Genomic DNA, 19,223 nt, shown 5'->3' on the forward strand with positions numbered 1-19,223 from the left:
GCATTTTATGCACACAAATATGTCGTTCTGTTTGGTTTTTTTTTTACCAGGAATTTGCTATGTTAAACATTTTATTTAAAAAATAACTTATTACTTAAATACCAAATAATGTGGACTGGTGGCTTCAACAAGTCATCGTTCAAAATGAATTCCCCTATGGAGAAAATGAATGGAATTTTTACTTCCGGAACTCGACTGATGCACTCTATAATATTTCATTCTCTTATCCATCAATGTGCTAATCAGTCAGGACAGAGACAGTGGGATGCTAATGAAACACACGGTTTGCTAACTAAAATAATGCTCGTCACTTTTTAAATCTGAAATTAGTGTCTAAACTAAGTCTTATTATCAGTATTAGAGAATAAAATCTAAAAAAAAATGTGCTTTGTTTACCAATAGCTACATGCATTGTTTTCTAGCTGCTTGCTAGCTTTAGCAAACTTTAGCTTCTTTGAAAACTCTGCCTCAATTTTATTTTATTCTTAAGCACCTTTGTGACTACATCTTTAAATACTTTAAATGTATGCACACGTCATTGAAACACTAAATAGGTACTTGACAGGCTAAAAGGAGGATATGGATCAAGTACATCCCATTAAAATCACACTATGGTCTTACTGTGCTACATAACGGAAACCATAATAAATGCACCCATTTTTTATGCAAATGCTCTGCTTTCGAGAAACTTTGCATCTTGATTTTGGATCCATGAACCAGAGAGTGGAGATGGAAGGCTAATGCAATAGATGCTAGTTCATTAAATGTGCACTTTGGGGCTGTGGGAGAAGACAAACTACTGCTCATGTAGGTGCATGAGTGCGTGTTGGAGAGACATGGCTATTGGAGTGTTGGAAAATAATGGCTGCTGCCATATGGTAGTTAGACAAGTGATGAGTGGTAATTATAGTCATGCTTTTATGTACAGTATAAAGCAAGTATAGTGATCATTTAGCCATTTTTATACCTTATACATTAAAAAAGCTGATGCACGGAAGACCATGTCACGATTTTGTTTTCCTAGCAATACATTTTCTATCAGACTTTTAAAAGCTAACTTGTGAGGCTTACCAATAACATATACTCCCGTTCAAAAGTTTGGGGTTGGTAAGATTTTTTTGTGATGTTTCTAATAATATTGTGAAATATAAATACAATTAAAATAACTGTATTTCAAATATAAATATTTTGTAACATAAATGTCTACTCTTTACTGTTACTTTTGATGAATTTAATACATTCTGGGTCAATTCATCTTAAAAAAAAGAACTGACCCCAAACTTTTGAACAATAAATTATTAAAACATTAATGTGCATGATAGCAAAACATTTTCAAATCTGTGAATGTGTTTATTCATACCTCCTCTGGCATGCTGAGAACCAGTTCATTGTCACTTTGGGTGACGAACCCCTGTAGGAAGTACTCGCTGCAGGCCGCTAGGACAGCCCTGTGCGCGCGGAACTCCTTGCCCTCCACCAGCACGGTCACATCACAGAGCAGGCCCTGCTTCCGCTGCTCATTCAGACCCAGCAGGATGTTGGTACAGTGCACCGTCGACTCATACACGTACATGGGAGCTTCAGACTTCTCATCCACGGACATACCGCTCACACCCTGTGCAGAAAGAGACAAGACAGACATAGCGGGGTCAACTTATGTCATCCAGATGACCACAGCAGTGCAACACAATGCATCCAAGCCTGGTCCAAATTGAACACTCTTTAAAAGTGAGTAAAATTAGGCTTTGGAGAGAAAATAAAATGATTTATGCCAATGAAATCAAAGACAGGTGCACTACTGAAGTGACTATCTAATACCGATGGAAGTGTTTGTGTTTACATTGTACACAGTTCTCTGGTCTTTTGGAAGCAGCTTGTAAGTGACTGTCGTGATTTGTGCATCTAACATTTGGTCTCTCTAAACCCTTTTTCCGAGAGCCTACTCTGCTCTGATCGGTCAGACAGTCCAGTCTATTGTGAGTGGTCTATTGCTTACAGCATGTATCCGAAACGAAACACCTTTTACCATATCTAAATTTCAGCTCCAAAGGCTTCCTCAGCACTTGATTCACAGAGAACAGCAAAAATGGTGTTGGTTATTTCATATCAGTTAAAGTACATTCAAAAGGGAATTTGCAGGGCTAAGAGTATTGACATGTTGACAACATGAACCAAACTCTTCCAGGCCTCAGCTACGACTGTTAGAGGGAGGGTCAAAGTAGACATTGTTCATGTGCAGCCAATGAACACCATAGGCTGGCATTATGCAAATTTGTTAGATTGTTATGTAGGTGAAGTGAGACTTGAATTACTGACGAGTTTTTTTGGCAGTTCAGAATCGATTCTTTCTTTTAGAACTTTAATTGTTGTGCATTCTGATCTTTAACACTTTGCAGACCTTTTACATTAACAAACAGCTATATTACACTGCATGAAAGGTAATATTCGCAAAAGCATAATAGGGGCACTTTAATATGTTTTAATGAACTAACATAAATTAACAATGAGCAATGGTATTAACTTAATCAATTATATAAATGTAATGAATATTTTTCCTAGATTAATCAGTCCTGTAAAAATGGTTGTTTATTGATGGTTCACGACACCTAGGCATTAACTAATGTTAATCAACAAAAACATATTTTAAAGTGTTCCTGTTTTCTCAAGGTAATTTTGCATCCTGGCTTCAAGGCTCAACAGTCTCACTGTGACCACCTCCTCAAAGATGCCACCTACAGAAAGCAAACGCACAACCACACACAAAAACAAAGCCCCAGATCCTCCCACACGACCAGTGTGGGGATCAGCTGCTGTCGCACTATTCACACTCTCTCATTTAACATACACCCCCACATAAGCAGGTACACATTCACACTTTAAACAATGATCTTATGCGCACACACAGTGGTAGATTAGCTGGGGAAGGTGATTTAGCTGTCAAAACAGTGGGGTCTCTGCTATCGGTTCTTTTGTAGGAGGCACACAGAGAGATGCTGGCGCATGTGATCTTCAGACATCCAGTCACAAAGATTACCTTGAGCTCTTTTTCCTTTTCCTTTCCCCTTATTTCACCCATCAAAGCAGCTCAACCGGTGGATGTGTGATTAGGGACTTAAGTGTCTCTGGATTCTGGATCAATTGTGTGTATACAAACCTGTCCTGCCCCCGTACCTCAGGTCCTGTATCAGAAACCTTCGACAATCGCTCCTCACAAAACGACTCTGATGCGTTTAATCTCATCAGACCGGGAGCGGGGATTCTCGTCGGATCGGCTGCCTTGTGGCTGCCAAGTGAATATCACTAACCTCAAACTGATTTGAATAAGTGCAGATTGAATATGACGAGTCAGGAGCAGACCTCAGCATAAAGCACAACCTTAAGATCCTCTCAAGGAATTTTATTTTCAGTATTGGCAAAGTGTGCATGATCTCTGAACATATACAGTACCAGCCAAGACAAATCCGTTCATTTAGAAAGAATTGAAAGAGAGAGATGGGCTTGAAATTGTTACCCCATGCAGTGCCATGCTAAACCTTGGGTAAAAGTAAATTTAGAGACTTGAGATAAATTCAGCTTGCCATGGGCACATGACCTGCTTTAATAACACAAAATAGAATACAATAGGCTAATAATATCACATGGTTCAAAAAATATACAAAATAAAAATATAAGAGTTACGGTATCTTGTTCACGACAGTTTACGACGTGTTGTCATTTTTCTCTCAGGTGCTGAAAAACTAAACAAAATGCAAATGGTTCAGTGACTGTGCATGCAGAACTGAATTTAACCAAGTGCAACATGTTCCTGGATCCACATCTTTGTTAAACCTGGAACAAAATTCCAAATCAACCAAGCAGATTTGAAGGACGTGTTTACAGTTTAGTCAAGTTTAGGCTTACAAACTGGCTTTGGTGCTTCTACAGCAGTGTCATTCACCTATCATTTCCCTCTGATTTTAAGTATAACTTAGGGTTACGTTTAGGTGCAGGGATACGGTTAGGATTAAAGCTTTGGACAGGAATGTTGTTCCAGGATCAACAAAATATTTTGACCCAGGAACACGTCTGACTCAGAGAAATCAGGACATGATGCGACTGTGCATAGCGTATACATTATTAATAAGGTAAGCACTGTGTAGTTTATGATTGTTTTTTCCAATGCTACAAGATCTCACTGAACAGAATAATTTTACACGGTTAAGAACAGTGTTGTTATTGTCTACAATTTTTAATCGCTATCAGTAATTGAAATAAAGCTGAAATATAAATATTAGATGAATAACCTCCTAAATGAAAATTAGAAAAACTATATAGAAATATAACAAAAAAGGTATATTACAAAATTACTAAAACTTAACTGAAAATATAAAATAAAAGCCAATTCTAAATATTATAATAGTATATATATATATATATATATATATATATATATATATATATATATATATAATGTTATATATTCATAGTATAAAATATAATGAATTATTTTATTATATTATAAAATGACAGATTATATTATGTTGACACTTTCATATATACCATATACTAGAATTCATGTACCATAGTATTTACATGGTACTACTTCCAAGAAATTCCTTGATACTGGACCAAAATTACATGGAAGCATTTTTTTATGTTGTACCACTGTAAAAAACAAAACATGGTAGACTCTTTTCCAAAAAGCCACGATACTTTGTGGCAAACATTTTCAGAAACTTCTCCCCCCTAAAATTACAAGTACAAATGTTGCATTGCTCAGGGTTAAAGTGCATTTAGCCTGGGGGTTAAAAAGCTAAACAACCAAGGTTAAGCACAGCATGAAAAGACGTACAGAAAAGAGGATGCTTAAGCTCTGAATCAGGCAGATTTAAACTGCTTTTGAAACTACACAATCTCTACTTTCAGCCTCTGCCAGTAGTCTTTTCCACAACACACTGAGCTATTTAAGTTGTCCGGGGCCAACTTCTGCTTGCGGAATGATCGGTGCATGACTAAACAATTCCTACAGAGCTCTAGTGGCAGCCAACACTGCTCTTTCCATCCCCGCTGAAGCCAGGGCTGCCCCTGTCTGCCCTGCTGCGGTGAGGATTGTGCAGCCAGTGCTCCTCCCTGCTCCCACAGCCAGCACTGACTGCACCTTAGGCAAACTCTGACCCACAGAGACACAGGCCTGAGATTTCTTACCCTTGTCATCTTGATTTAACTCCTGACTGGGCAAAATTGGCAGGTTGTGTACTCCGTACAGACGAAACAGACGGGCGCAAACCCTCAAAGCTCGGCTCCACAAGGCAGGTTGCATGCGGTGGTTATCGTTGTAAGGTTCCTTCGATCAGAGCGAGCCTGTGAAAGCCGTGAGCCTTGACGAACACTGACGGTTTAATGCAGCACAAATTAAAACACGAAAGAGGAAAGTTGTCCTTGGTCATTGGAAATGGCTGTGTGTGCAAATGGAAACTCCTCAACCAAGAGAATGGAATCAGTGGGCCTGACGCCTCTTTCTCTCTCTTTCTTATCTCTCTCAGTGTGTCTCAGAGAAATTCAAACCACACGGCATGTGGGTTCAGGGATCCTATACTGCAGTGTGTGCGCGCATATGTGCGTGTGTGTGGGAGGGACACTGTGGTTGCCATGAAAAGAAAGAAAACGAAAGACAAAGATAGGTGGCTATAATGCATCTATGCAAAGCACCAATCACATCCATTAGAAGCAAAGAATTATTTTTAACCCTTAAATGCATGAATCTTTTGCCAATCATTATTACATATTTAGGTGTTTAGCGACCCGGATCTATTTCTAACACGATAATATATAAAACTCTCCTGATATTAGAGTAACAATTACAGAAAAATAAAATAAAGCATATTTTGTTACCTTTTGGAGTGTTCAGTTTGAGCAGATGTTTTATACCATCATAACTGTCCTCATCAGAGTTCATTTCCCAGTACATTCAGCATCTGGCTCATATTCTCGATCTCAAACATATCCTCAAAACTATAATTTTCAACATCTTCAAAATCAATTTTTGGATTGCTGACAGCTTCTTCACCAGATCCACCATTAAGTGACAGTGACATTAATATTTGATTGCGTTCAGTACTTGCTCTGCAGTAAATCACTGAGCCATTTCAAGTTCTGGTGATTATACTTCCTATTCTTTTGTTTTCTGCCTGCGGTAAAAAAAAGTCACTTCATCATTGTGTATTAGACATTGCTACCTTGTGGAATAAAGTTTATTTGCACTATTATTCAGTCATCAAAGATTCAATCATTATTTTGCAGAAAAAAATGAAAAAATGATTGGAAAAACAGGCATCGAAAGTGCGTAGGCACCGAAATCGTTGGCGTTCTTATTCTTCTTCTTCCATATGGAAGTCTATGGCAGCCCATAGAACCGCTTGCGGGAAAGTTATGAAATTTAGCACACTGATAGAGGACAGTCTGAACAGTCACCATAGCAAATTTGGAGTCTCTAACTCAATCCCTCTAGCGCCACCAACTGTCCAAACTTTCACTCATCATGTTTATGCTAATAACGTTTGAACCATAAGGGCTTGAAACAAAATTCCTTTTCCCACTGATTCCTTGGCTCAAGACGATCCGATTGCATCATATGACGTCATTTTCCGTCATGTAAATCTTTCCGCCATTTAGATTTTTTTTTAAAACCCTACTTTTTCTAACTCGTCCTAGATGGTTGCTCAGATTTTCACGAAAATTGAACCAGATCATCTTCAGACCATGCCGACAAAAAGTTATGGAATTCAAGTTACCATACCATTCTTGAATACCACGCAAACTAATTTTACATAGCGCTTGCAAAAACAGACGTATGTTTGTATCTGCGCAACGCTTTATCGTATTCAGACCAAACTTGGTACATCAACAAGCATGACTTGAGGCTACATGCTGCGTTTTGGCGCAGCGCCACCTACTGGTCCGGAGATACAAAAAATGGCTATTTTTGGTTATAACTTTTGTCCAAAAATCAAACGGTTTGTCCAAAAATCATAAAAGTGGTCTTGTTAGATTCAGGGCGTCATGCCAAGTCGACTGATATCCAATTTTTTCATATTGGCCATTTTGGGCATCGGCCATATTGAATTTTGTACTAAAATGCTGTATTTTATGAACGCATGAACGTATCGTTACAAAACCTGCGCCACCTAGTGGTAAAATTAAATTTTCAAATGCTTATAACTCTGGGTGTGGTATAACTCTGGGTGTGAAAACTTATTTTCACGGTAGTGAATCCTTGCCGAGTGTAGCTTTGTGATTTAGCGGTTAAAAAACATTTGCCAATATCTTCGAAACCGTTAGACCGATTGAGGCGAAACCACCGTAGGAAGTTTGGAAACATGGGTCGTTGGCTAAGTACTAATGCTCAAATGTCAAAATATGAATAGTCAGGTGTGGGTAATTTTGTATGCGTTTATACATAAATGTCTATAACTCCAAAACGAAATGAGATATTTTCACCAAATTTGACAAGTTGTGAAACTCGGTATGAGTCATCGGCACCATGCCTTGAAGACTCAAAAAGTTTTGGGGCAGCGCCACCTTGTGGTAAAAAAAAGTTATAACAAAATTTCCAAAAATGCTAATAACTTTTGAATAAATTGTCCTATTGTAATGACACTGGTCTTAAAAGATTCACTGGGTTATGCCGAAAACATAGATACCAATTTTGCTATAGTCACCCAAATGTCCTGTCCGGCATCTTTATTTTCTATTAAAACCTACTTTTTCAAACTTCTCCTAGACCGTTTGTCCGATTTTCACCAAAATCGAATCTTATCATCTCTCAGACCGTGCCGACAAAATGTTATGGATTTCGTGTTGATAGACGAAACCGTTTCGTATACTGCAGCAGCAAAAATGAGGCATGATGCCAAAAGGCTTAAGGCTTTATCGCTGCAATGCCTTGACATATTGACACCAAACTTTGTATGTGTCATTGTCACCTCACTCTGACCACACCACATCAATTTTTAATTGCGCCACCTATTGGTCGAAAGTGATAAACCATTAAATCATATTATAAGTGACTGTATATGATTATTCAGACATTTTGCCTAAAATCATCTTAAAATGTCTTTAATTGCTCCTTGCTGCAGTTGGTCTGACACACCCAGCCATGTTGGCATGTCTTATCGTCTTCTTGCGCTTGGCCCTGATAATTGCTGCTTGCAGCTATATTTATTATTGTTTTGCTTGTTAAATAGTTTATAATGAATTGATTGAGGAATACTAAGAAGGTTGATGTCTAACTTTAAAAAATTAATGAGGAGGAGGGTAGTGAATGACATCCCTGGTCACTAAAGATCTGAGGTAAGCGCTTAAGGGTTAAAATAATTAATGTAAATTTTACTTGCGCTGTATGTTTTTGATTTGTTAAAAAGAACCGGTTCAAAAGAATCAGTAGTTTATGATTATACAGCACAAGCAGATTAGTTTGATTCCTGAACTACTGTTTCTTATATGAACCGGTCCTTTTAATCAAATCCAAAACAAACAGAGCAAACAGTCTGTTTTTGATTCACTACAAAGACCCAGTTCATGAGATTCAGTTGTTTTTGAATTCGACTGCACCGGTTGCGTTGTATGTTGTTTACGGCGCAGCCTGCGAGGACAACTCAATAATAAAAAAATAATAAAAATGTCTTGTCAGCAGTATTTTACAGTATACAGCCCTTTTGATCACATCCCAATCAATACAGTCTGCAAACTCACATTCAAAACAATTTCTTTTGCCGTGTGACTGAAGTAGCGGGGGATTGCCGCTGCTTTAAAAGTAGTGCAGGATATACTGATTCGAACTGTGAGATTTGACAGAGCTGTACCCATGTATAAGCAAGTTTGTGTCCTACATTCCCAGACATTTAGAGCAACAGTCCAACTGGTCACTCCAATTATTGTTTTTCATTTTGTTTCTTTTCCTCGCTCTAAATATGTTTTCTATCCTGCCTTTGGTGGATAATGACCTGTCTTCCAAGAATAATGTTTCCAGATGTGGTTGCAAGGTTCATAAGATACCAAACACACTATTTCAAAATTGGAATGTGCTTTCTTTCCATGCTGTGATTTTCAGATGTGTGCATTTTGTGCACAAAAGGATGATGCATATGCATAAAAACTCACCACAAATGACTACTCTCGGCCGTGTTACCGATTAGAACTGCTGAGGGATGCAAGGGGTTTGTGCTCCGTCTCGTTCTCTCTCGAAGTTCCCTTTCTTCTTTTTATTCTGCAGGCCTTTCTCAATCTTGTTAACTGTGGCAGCTAACTGGTTTTGCAAGGAACACTCCCACACACATCAAAAGCAGAGCTCTGTGATGGGTTTCCGACAGCTGTCGCTGGCGTTCTACTTTTTGCCCGCTCAAGGGCCTGAAAGACTACCAGAGCACTGGGACTATTCTGAAACCAGCCGATTGAGCATGGAGCCTTACTTTCAGAAATGAATACCCCCAAGACAATGACCAATGATTGTGTATCCAACAATATAGACTCAGTTCTCAATTGCTATGATGGAAAAGGACTATCTGTGCTGATTCGAGAACCTGACTGATTTCAGTCTGATTTGTGAACGAATTGTTCAAACTGGTGTGGTGAACCAGTTCAATTGATTCAATTGAAAATATCTGATTCAAAAGAACAACCCAGGCTCATTGGAAAAGCATGTCTGTAGCATTATTTCTGCAAAATTATATTATGCTGCTTCTTGCACATTTCAAGACACAGGGTGAAATGCCACTAAAAGCGCATTGAGTTTTATCTGAAACAGATGAACATGAATCTGGCAATGTTTTATTATGTTGATTGTTGTAGGTCTCGCAGCAGTCCGGAAATGAAATGTCCAGTGAGTGGCGCTAAAAGGTTAATGCTCTATGGCGCTTAAAAATATAATGTACTACCTACACTAAACCCTACTGTGAACCTAACCAATAGCATTAGAAAAAGGAAATGTGAGATAAAAATGCATTTGCTAAAGCAACCATGTCATTTTAGCGTGCTTCTGAAAGTCTTTAAGCACTTATATAGAGTGTTGTGACGTTTTTCATGGGACTTGCAAATGCAAAGCTGTACCATACACTATGGTTAAAGTGTTTTCAGGTCTAATATAGTATTGTGGAAGGAATCACACTAAAATAAGAATTTATTAATTGATAAGCTGCCCCATAATCATAATTTGTGTGAAAAGGAATACAAGTTGATGGTGTTTTATTGCCCCAAGTGGTCATTTGAGCTGGAACTCAACTGGCAGTGAATTGGAAAGTTTTTTGAATTTTGGAAAAATGTAGGTAGTAGCACATTTTTCGGAAAGAACAGTTTGTTCACAAATCGGACATATACTGTCCACTTCAGTTTTAAGCTGTTGAAGAATGCATCTCTCATATTTCAAAGTCCCCCTGTGGTGTAAATCAAGTTTTTAATGAACACTTATATGTCTATGTGGTGTTTTTAATATGCTTTAAGACAAACCATGAGCAAATTCATAAGTCAACACCATTGCTGAGTATTTTCTCCTTAAAACTCCAGTGAAACAAAAACATGGTTTGAAATCTCAGGTGTTTCTAATGTAACAAACTACCTTGTAACCAATCACATCAATATGTGATTGCCAACGAGTGGATCTCTGAGCTGGTGTGTGAGTGAGTGGAGGCGGGGCTCATTTGCATATTCATAGAACCGCGTATACTAAATGAGGCAAGGGTGTAGAGTTACATTCAAGCTATTTTAAAGCATGAAGAATTCTTTTAAGGAAAAAACTTTTAAATATGTAATTTTGGTGTTCAAAGATTCGTTTTAAATGATACAATTATTGACTACAGGGGGACTTTAAACTACAGCCCTTATCTTCTTCCATTTCTCTCTCTCACTCTCTATGACCACATTTAACAAAGCAGTCATTTTCCTGATATAGAGTACACTGACCTAATGTCCTTATAATTAGCACTTGAGCGAACTCATTGGAAACCCTAAAAATAAACAAAACCCTGAAAGGCCTTCTTTACAGCTTCACTATGCCAACAAAGCAGATCTTGGTGTCTCCATGCCTGTCAACAATTAACCAGTTTAAATATCTCAGCTAACACCAGTAAATGACATCTCAGATTCTGTCCTGAATGGGAATGCAGTTGTGTTCCTGAACTCCACAGGAAGGCCTGTGACATTGCGGTTTGGGGGATGACAGCATAAGATGCGTTCTGTGATGCATGTCTTCTTTCCCGACTTCACAGACAGTCTCTGCTGCTGAGCAGAACACTTCTGACAGAAAAAAGCTGTCTGCGCTGCTACGTTAACAGAAAACATACAGCTCACCTGTGACAATCTCCATACACAAGCCTTGCTAAAATTACCACAGTAACCATGGTTTCCATCCAGAGACCACAGTTACAAACCTAAATACACTTCAGTCTGATACTTCTACAGATTGTTACTACTCTACAATAAATCAAATCAATATTACGATTACAGCTGTTGCGACACAAAAACATGCGAAATCTTTCCCAATATACTGTAAATCAACAAGACAAACCGTGTAAATAAGAGATTTATTGTGCACTACAAACAGCTTCACTGACAGATTGAGTGACATTCTTGTCACATTGCTTGTTTTATGTGTCATTTTTTCAAAATTTTAAACAGTTTTGATATTTATGCTGCTAAAAGGATCAATGTGAAGTTGATTTACTGATGAATTAAACAGCAGTAAATGAATTCAGAAACAGCCTGCTTTGTATGAAATCTCAACTTGTTTTAAATATCTACACTACTGTTCAAACGTTTAGAGTAAGATTTTATTTTAAAAGAAATTAACACTTTCATTCAGCAAGGACGCATTAAATTGATCAAAAGTGAGAGTAGAGACAATGTTACAAAAGTCTATTTCAAATAAATGCTGTTCTTTTGAACTGTCTATTCAGCAAAGATCATGGTTTCCACAAAAATATTAAGCAGCTCCACTCTTTTCAACATTGATAGTAATAAGAAATGTTTCTTGAGCACCAAATCAGCATATTAAAATGATTTCTGAAGGATCATGTGACACTGAAGACTGGAGTAATGACGCTGAAAATCTCAGATGCTGAAAATTCTGCTTTGCATCACAGACATAAATTACATTTTAAAATATATTACAATAGAAAACCGGTATTAAGCATATTATTTTATGTATTTTATGTAGAAGAAATGTGAAATTATTTTTGAATTTGGAGTTTTCTAGACTGAGAAAAGCCAGAAAATGTATTTTTGGCTTATGTGGATGAAAGACAACAACTCCCAGAATGCACTTGCTTCGCTCCGCTAGGAGGCCACGCCTACCGGTAAGAGAGCGCAGTAGTTAAACAACAAGTCTAGGCTACTAGTGAGTCTCCGTGATGAGTCTGCCCGAAAATGTGTTTTGAGATCGCCCAAAATGTCCGGGATTCGGCTTTTGCGTTCTACAGTCGCCATTCATTATGTTCACTGTGGCGAGCAAAACGAGGCTAGGGCCGCGGGAGAACGACGCGAGGCCGGTGGCGTGATTACCGATGAGCGACACCTGTGAGACGCACCGCTCTCGTATCTCTCACGGAGGAGAGGGGATTTCCTTAGCAATGTTAAAAACGCACATCAACCGATCACTTGTTTAGCGGTCATGTAAACACTACATTCAGATTCACCAATCGGAATGAATTCAGTTAGATTGAAACAAAAGATGTGCATGTAAACAATGAATGGCGACTGCAGAAAGCAAAAGCTGAATCCCGGACATCGACGGCCGGACATGTCCGGGGAAAAAGAGGATGGTAACCCCTACTACTCAGCTTTCTCCACAGAACAAGAGCCTGCTAGCTTAGCTTCCAAAAAAAAGATGGCTGACACTATGTGTACATTCTGTGAGTGAGATCCCACCCTCTATGGGCGGGTTGAGAACATGCGGGACAGCCCCTGTAGTCTTTAGCCTCTGGCCAAAAAATCCTCTGATGACGCAAAATGACGATTTTTGCGTCATGGGAGGATTTTTTCCAGACAAAAAATACATAAATCTCTCGTCTCAGGGGGATATGAGGGTGGAAAGCACGGTAATTCGAAAATACTACAGGTTTTCTACTAATACAAAGCTTAATGCTAAATCCTGAAGTATCCCTTTAAAGGAATCAAGCTAAAATCAAGCTAACAGACAAAAATTAAGATTGCAAAACAATTGTGCAAGCTTCTTCAACTGCACTGTTTTATAATCTCACATTGATTTGTGATGGTTTTACAGTGAAACAAATGCATTTTATTTACATGGTACTGGTACATTTTCTTCTTAAAGGGGTCATATAATGCCATTTTTGTACAAGCTAATATGATTCTTTAGGGTCTAAATTAAAAGTTTGTAATATACTTTAATTAAAAATTCTCATTAGTATTGTAAGAAAACACTTATTTTACCTGGTCAAAAACAGCTCTGTTTTCAGCACGCCGTTTCAGTGCATATGACTTTAAATGATCATGAGCTGCGCTCACTCCGCCCCTCTGTTCTGTGCATACACCGTTTGTGACACAATAACACAATATAAACGTGGAATTATGAATTATATTGAGAACGTCATACATAGAAAACATGCCGTAATGTACCCTGACTGAGTGTAAACCTTAGACGCATTCATTGTGAAGCGTGCAGCTAGCGATTTGCAAAGATATTAATATAAAGTTTAATAAAACGTTTCACTCACTTCCGTTCTTCTGGAGGTTCAGCAGGAACACGAATATCTGGTACCGATCCTTTTTAGCAAAGCTTCTTAGCAAATCCAGCTTTATACTGACCCTCGTTTATAAAGCAGTCTGGTGTGTGAAATGATTCGCGCAAACATGAGAGCATTGACGTTGCTCGTGGGGAATATTCCCTTCGAAAACAAACACAGCCACTGCGTCTTAAGCGGTTCGGATTCAGGAACATTAAAATGACTGCTGTGTTCGTTATTACACCCAAGAACAGAACACCACAATCGCTTAGACGCCATTCTGCTCATAGACAGTGCTCCGGCACATCAACAATGACCGCGCCGGTCCGCGCCGCGCAGACTATGATTGACAGCTACCTCATGTGCGAGGGCGGGTCTGTGTTGAAACGCTCCCGTCAATCAACAATCATGGGAGGGGCGTCCGTTTTATTGACGTCACAAAAACGAACGGCTGGATTTGAGGCAGGGAAAACATATAAGGAGATTAAAACAAAACCACTGGATGGATTTTTATCATTATATGATGTTTGTGTACAGGCACTGCCAACACACATTTCAGTACAATCAACTTGTAAAAGTGCATGTACCATTATATGACCCCTTTAAGGGAAGTGCCATGACACCTTTCTCAAATCGTTGGCCACTTAGTTTCATTGCGCTACTGCTGTCAACATTAGCATCAGTAACTAGTATAGCCGATTGCATAATCGTTACCAACACTCATTTTACCATTACTGCAGATGAAGTGTTATAAGCCATTGATTTGCTTTATGCTAATCCGCACGCTAAATCCTAGCATGATATAGGTTTACATTCAACTTGGCATTTTAGCAAATGATCCGATGAACTACGTAGCGGTTTTAGATGTGATGACACCAAAAAGCCAAACCTGCATTTCAGATAGTTGTACAAGTGTACACACACACACACACACACACACACACACACACACACACACACACACACCTTGTACAGGATTGTGATCTGAGCCTAGAAAACGGTAGTACATTTCCTTCAACCCTCTGACACTAAAACAGACTTAATGGCTCATTACATTCCAGCTCTGCTGGGTATTAATCATCAGCGTCTATGACTAATCCTACTATTCCACATGCACATACTCTGGCAAAAGTGCACACTCACTAATGGAGCCCTTTTAATGGTTCTGTCTCAGTGGGCTTGAATGACAATAATGGACATTTAGAGCAGCGTTTGATAGTGTGTTCATCCGTGGCAGAGGACAGTCTCGATTGTTACCGTGCTGGACTCTAACAGCTCTCCTAGAATTATTTATCTTAATTGGGTAGGAATCTTAGTAAACACCTCTTACAGAGGGTAATGTGTAAAGACAAGGGCCTGGAATGAGCATAATTCCTCTGCTTTGTTGAAACATTAGCCACGGGCTACAGATTCTCATTTAGATTCATGCACAGCAGTGCAGGAACAACCCTCTCTGGACCTTCTCATATGCAGTGGGCTTGTGAGATGCTGAAAGTTGTTGTTCTCGATCATTAGTTGACAGAAGATGGATTTTTTTTTCTCCATGAAACACTCTTGACTACAGAAATAAAAGGTACAGTAAATGATACTTCATGTCCCTCAAAGGAAAGTCATTCTGGCTCTCTCCATGCACGAGTGTGCTTGTCTGAAGGAGATCCTCCACATGCCTCCTCAGCGGCAATCACTCTTTTCCAGTTGTGCATGTGTGGAAATCTGGTGCATGAAATGGTATAAAAGGCTTGTGGGAGTGCCCAGAATGATAATCTAAGTCTGCATCACACATTCATATTGATCCTGTAGGTCTCTGTGATTAAGATCAAATGAAGAACTAATAAGCTTATTTAATTTGTGCACACTGAGATATAATTTGGTGCAGTTGGAGTACAAGCCGCTGGCAAAGTTTGGCTTACTAAGTGCTTATGCTTAAACTGAAGACACATTTATGATATTACTTATTTATAGGATATGTTGTGACATTTCTCCTACAGATATTTTATTTTGCTGCTTTAATTTTACTGCAAGGCTGCAGGGTTGTCAGGCAAAACAATATAAACACATTTGCAAATGCATCATCAGGAGTCCTGTTTGCAGTCTCTCCTAGATGTTTTTAATTAAGCTTTGAATGAATGTGGATTTTTGTCATGTTTTTTATTAATCATACTTCTACTGACTAAGGGAAAACGGGTGCTGGATGTGGTGGAAATAGTTACAAAAGCCTCTGGGAAATATCACAAAACAACACAAGATATAAAAGCAGGCATTTCTTGTTGCTAAGATTTTTGCACCTGTAAAGAATCTGCATCGTCCACTGCATCGGCTGTTTTAAAGAACTAAAAAGACATGTCAATGTTTTATAGACAGCTCTCTGGACTACTTGATTCTGTTTGGTTAATCATCTGTGGTCAAATACATCTGTTTTGCTATGATCATCCCAGGCATCTAATTTCCTACATCACTCTGCTGTCTCTTGCTTTTCACATAATAAAAAAATTTATCATAAATAATTCATATCTATTTATTTATTAATTTGGCAAGGGGTATTGTAATTAGGAGGTAGAAAAAAGTGTATTCAGCCAGTTGTTATAGCAAAATAAACCCCTTCATTATGATACAGGACCACTTTAATAATTTTTGATTTTACAATAATGACTAGCTACATGATCCATTTTTATTACTGATAAAAAATAGGCTCCAGGCTCATACCCTGTTCCTTCAAATTGATCTATACATGCAGAAAGCCTTAACCTTTCAATCATATCGGTAATAAGCACTTGATAAGAATAAAATTACTTTATAAATACACTTTCAGTGATTTTCCTAATGGAATGCAATTACCATTCTCAATGCTAACTGGATATCCAGGATACATAATCATGCTTCATTAGTGCCAAACATAATCAGTCTACCGTTTCTCTGTGTGGCTCTCCTACGCACTTATGAGGAATGTACCTCTTTCTTTCTTAAAGTTCAAGAGACTTTACCAACTCACTTCTCATTACTGACAAGAGCAGAAAATTTCCACTTTCCCACTAAATTTGTTTCAATTTCATCATTTATGCAAAAGCTGAAGTCTAGATTTCGCGTGTGGGTGCCAAGCTTTTGATGTGTGATGATGACCTTAACACATCCAAGATATTGCTCTGCTCTGTCTGTGTATCAATCCAATTAGAATAGAATAAACCCATAAGGCAAAGCACATTTGCTCAAATTTGTTTTCTTGCTTGTCCACATTAGCTAATTGAAATATCAACTAATAGTGTATATGTTAATATAATCTGTCAACATAGTTTAATTTAGTCCTAAATTTAAAATATGAACCTCAAGCACCATTTGTCGCTAGTCAAGGCATAAAATCAATGTTTCAATTAAAGCTGCAGTAGGGAGTTTTGAGAAAACGTTGACTTAGCCTGAAAATTTGAACAAGCACAACTTACAGGTCCCACCCCCTTGCTATCTGCTGCGCTACAGCCCTCCCTCCACAGCTCGTCCTCCACAGCGGAGCCTGTCGTGAACGCGCAGGCTAGTAAACAGGGCCACCGATAACAGCGGATAAAACGTTATATGGCACATTCACTAATAGGGACTAAACGTCAATAATATGCTTTACATTGACTATGGCCTGCCCATACTTTGACTACAAACTTGGTCCTCAAATCATTATGTATTTTGCAATCGCCTACATGTAACTTTATAACGTTGCACTCTTTCTATAAGTCATAAATAGCTAGTAAGATAACGTTAATATAACGGTAACTAACGTTACAGTATGTAAGTAATTATTCTAGCGATATATAATGCTAGATAAGGTGTGCTAGTACATTATTTCAGCAACATGACAAGCCAGTGAATTAGCAGGTTTCAATTGTTGCTTACCAGAGTGCGTGACATTTTATCTACATGTTATGCGGCTAGAGTTTTGACACCGAGTCAACTGTGTCATTCTTTCTTTTTCGCTTGTTTATCGTCATCAGTCTTTTTCCTTTTACCTCTTTGTTTTATGAGCAGGTGTCACTCGAGAATTGGCAGTTTAGGTTGTTTCTCCGTCATAAGCAGCTGCAGCACGCCAGCAATCTTGAGTTTGGACGACGGCTCGCGCTGTGCAAGAGAGGGGTGTGATCAGCGCGTACACGAGCATGATTGACACTGCTAAGACATTCCTCCTGGCTCTGATTGGTTGTTTCTGACCGGGAGCGTGTATTTCTGCAAATGGCAATAGGACCACTGGGAGGAGCCAGAGGAGCTTGATTTTTACACAGATTATCTGTCTCATATTCTACTGTCAGGACATGATGACAGTTTTAGCAAATACATTTTTTCAAAAGTTACCTACAGCAGCTTTAAATGGTCTGCTTTCTAGCTTTTATAAATGCATTCCGTTTTGACTGTTTTCTCAAGTTTACCTGAAGTTTCAACACTTAACCTTCATTTCTTCACCCTCAGTCCTCCCCACATCACCCTTATCATTCATTATACAGCTAATAACGGCTCATTCATAGAACACTTTACTCCTATCCTGCCCTTGTCTGAGACTACGGGAGAGTTTCATCCTCAATAAATCTACTTGAGAACTAATTAAAGCCTCTTTAACTTTGGCTGGGTCTTGACACAATAATTCACAAATGATCACACACATAAGTATCACACAGGGCACCTGCTTTCAGCAGACGTCAATGAGTTCTGGTGTTTTGTTTTATGGAAGAGGTCTAATAAGGTCAAGGCGGTATTTGCCACAGCATTGTATGTAAATTTAGGTCAAAAGCACACCTCACCAAACATTTGACAAGAGGAACTAGGTTATGTGAAAGTGTAAGAAACCAAATCACCCGACACAATTCTTCAACACCCTTCTTTCAGTATTACTAACAGGCTTGTCTGTGATTTACATGCACATGATAGATACTTACAGACAGAGAGGCAAGGAGAGAGAAAACAGCAAAAAGCTGGTGACTAGAGTGAGAAACGACAAAAACAGACAGATTTAGAAATGAGAAAGGGATTTTTCTTTATTCTTTCATTGGGGCTTTCCAGTTCAGCCACATGCAGATAAATGACTGGTGACCTCTGGGTCTGCACGCAAAAGGCTTTATACAGTACTTCCCAAACTTTCTTTCCCCCATCATTACACACTTTACCTTAATTTAACAAAGCCATGTTTTTACTTCTGGTTGGGAATAACTGGCACAGTAGACACAAATTTGGCTATACAGTTTTGTTTAAGATAAGATCTAACTGGTCCAGGCAGTGGAGGAAGCATGAAATATTATGCATGGTGATGAATGGTGATCTTTAGATCGATTGGGAATGTGCCTGTTCGATGCAGATATCCCATTATGCCTCTGGAAGCCTTGACCGACATCCTGACTGAGCTCTTTTGTGCTGAATACACAACTAAGTGTTATCTGAGCTCACTTCAGTCATACTTCAGACAAGCTTATCAGATTAAAGTCAACACAACCGCACAGTTTCACAACCGGCAGACACAGCAGACGTAATAAGGATATTCTACGTATA

General features: G+C 38.6%; 1 protein-coding gene across 4 annotated transcripts in view; it reads right to left on the reverse strand.

The window, feature by feature from the left end:
* bach2b (BTB and CNC homology 1, basic leucine zipper transcription factor 2b) overlaps window positions 1-19,223 on the reverse strand; it is a 106,765-nt gene that overhangs the window by 27,620 nt on the left and 59,922 nt on the right. For 3 of the 4 annotated variants that reach the window (XM_056259861.1, XM_056259859.1, XM_056259862.1), the window contains one exon: window positions 1,361-1,615. In XM_056259861.1, coding sequence (XP_056115836.1) covers window positions 1,361-1,603 — 243 coding nt within the window. In that variant the 5' untranslated portion in view covers window positions 1,604-1,615. Of the gene's footprint in view, window positions 1-1,360; window positions 1,616-5,184; window positions 5,464-19,223 lie in introns of those variants that run through there. The other variant, XM_056259860.1, reaches the window with a different exon arrangement.

Source organism: Rhinichthys klamathensis, unplaced genomic scaffold, assembly GCF_029890125.1.
Source record: "Rhinichthys klamathensis goyatoka isolate OS25496 unplaced genomic scaffold, OSU_Roscu_1.1 h1tg000170l_1, whole genome shotgun sequence".
NCBI lineage: Eukaryota > Metazoa > Chordata > Actinopteri > Cypriniformes > Leuciscidae > Rhinichthys > Rhinichthys klamathensis.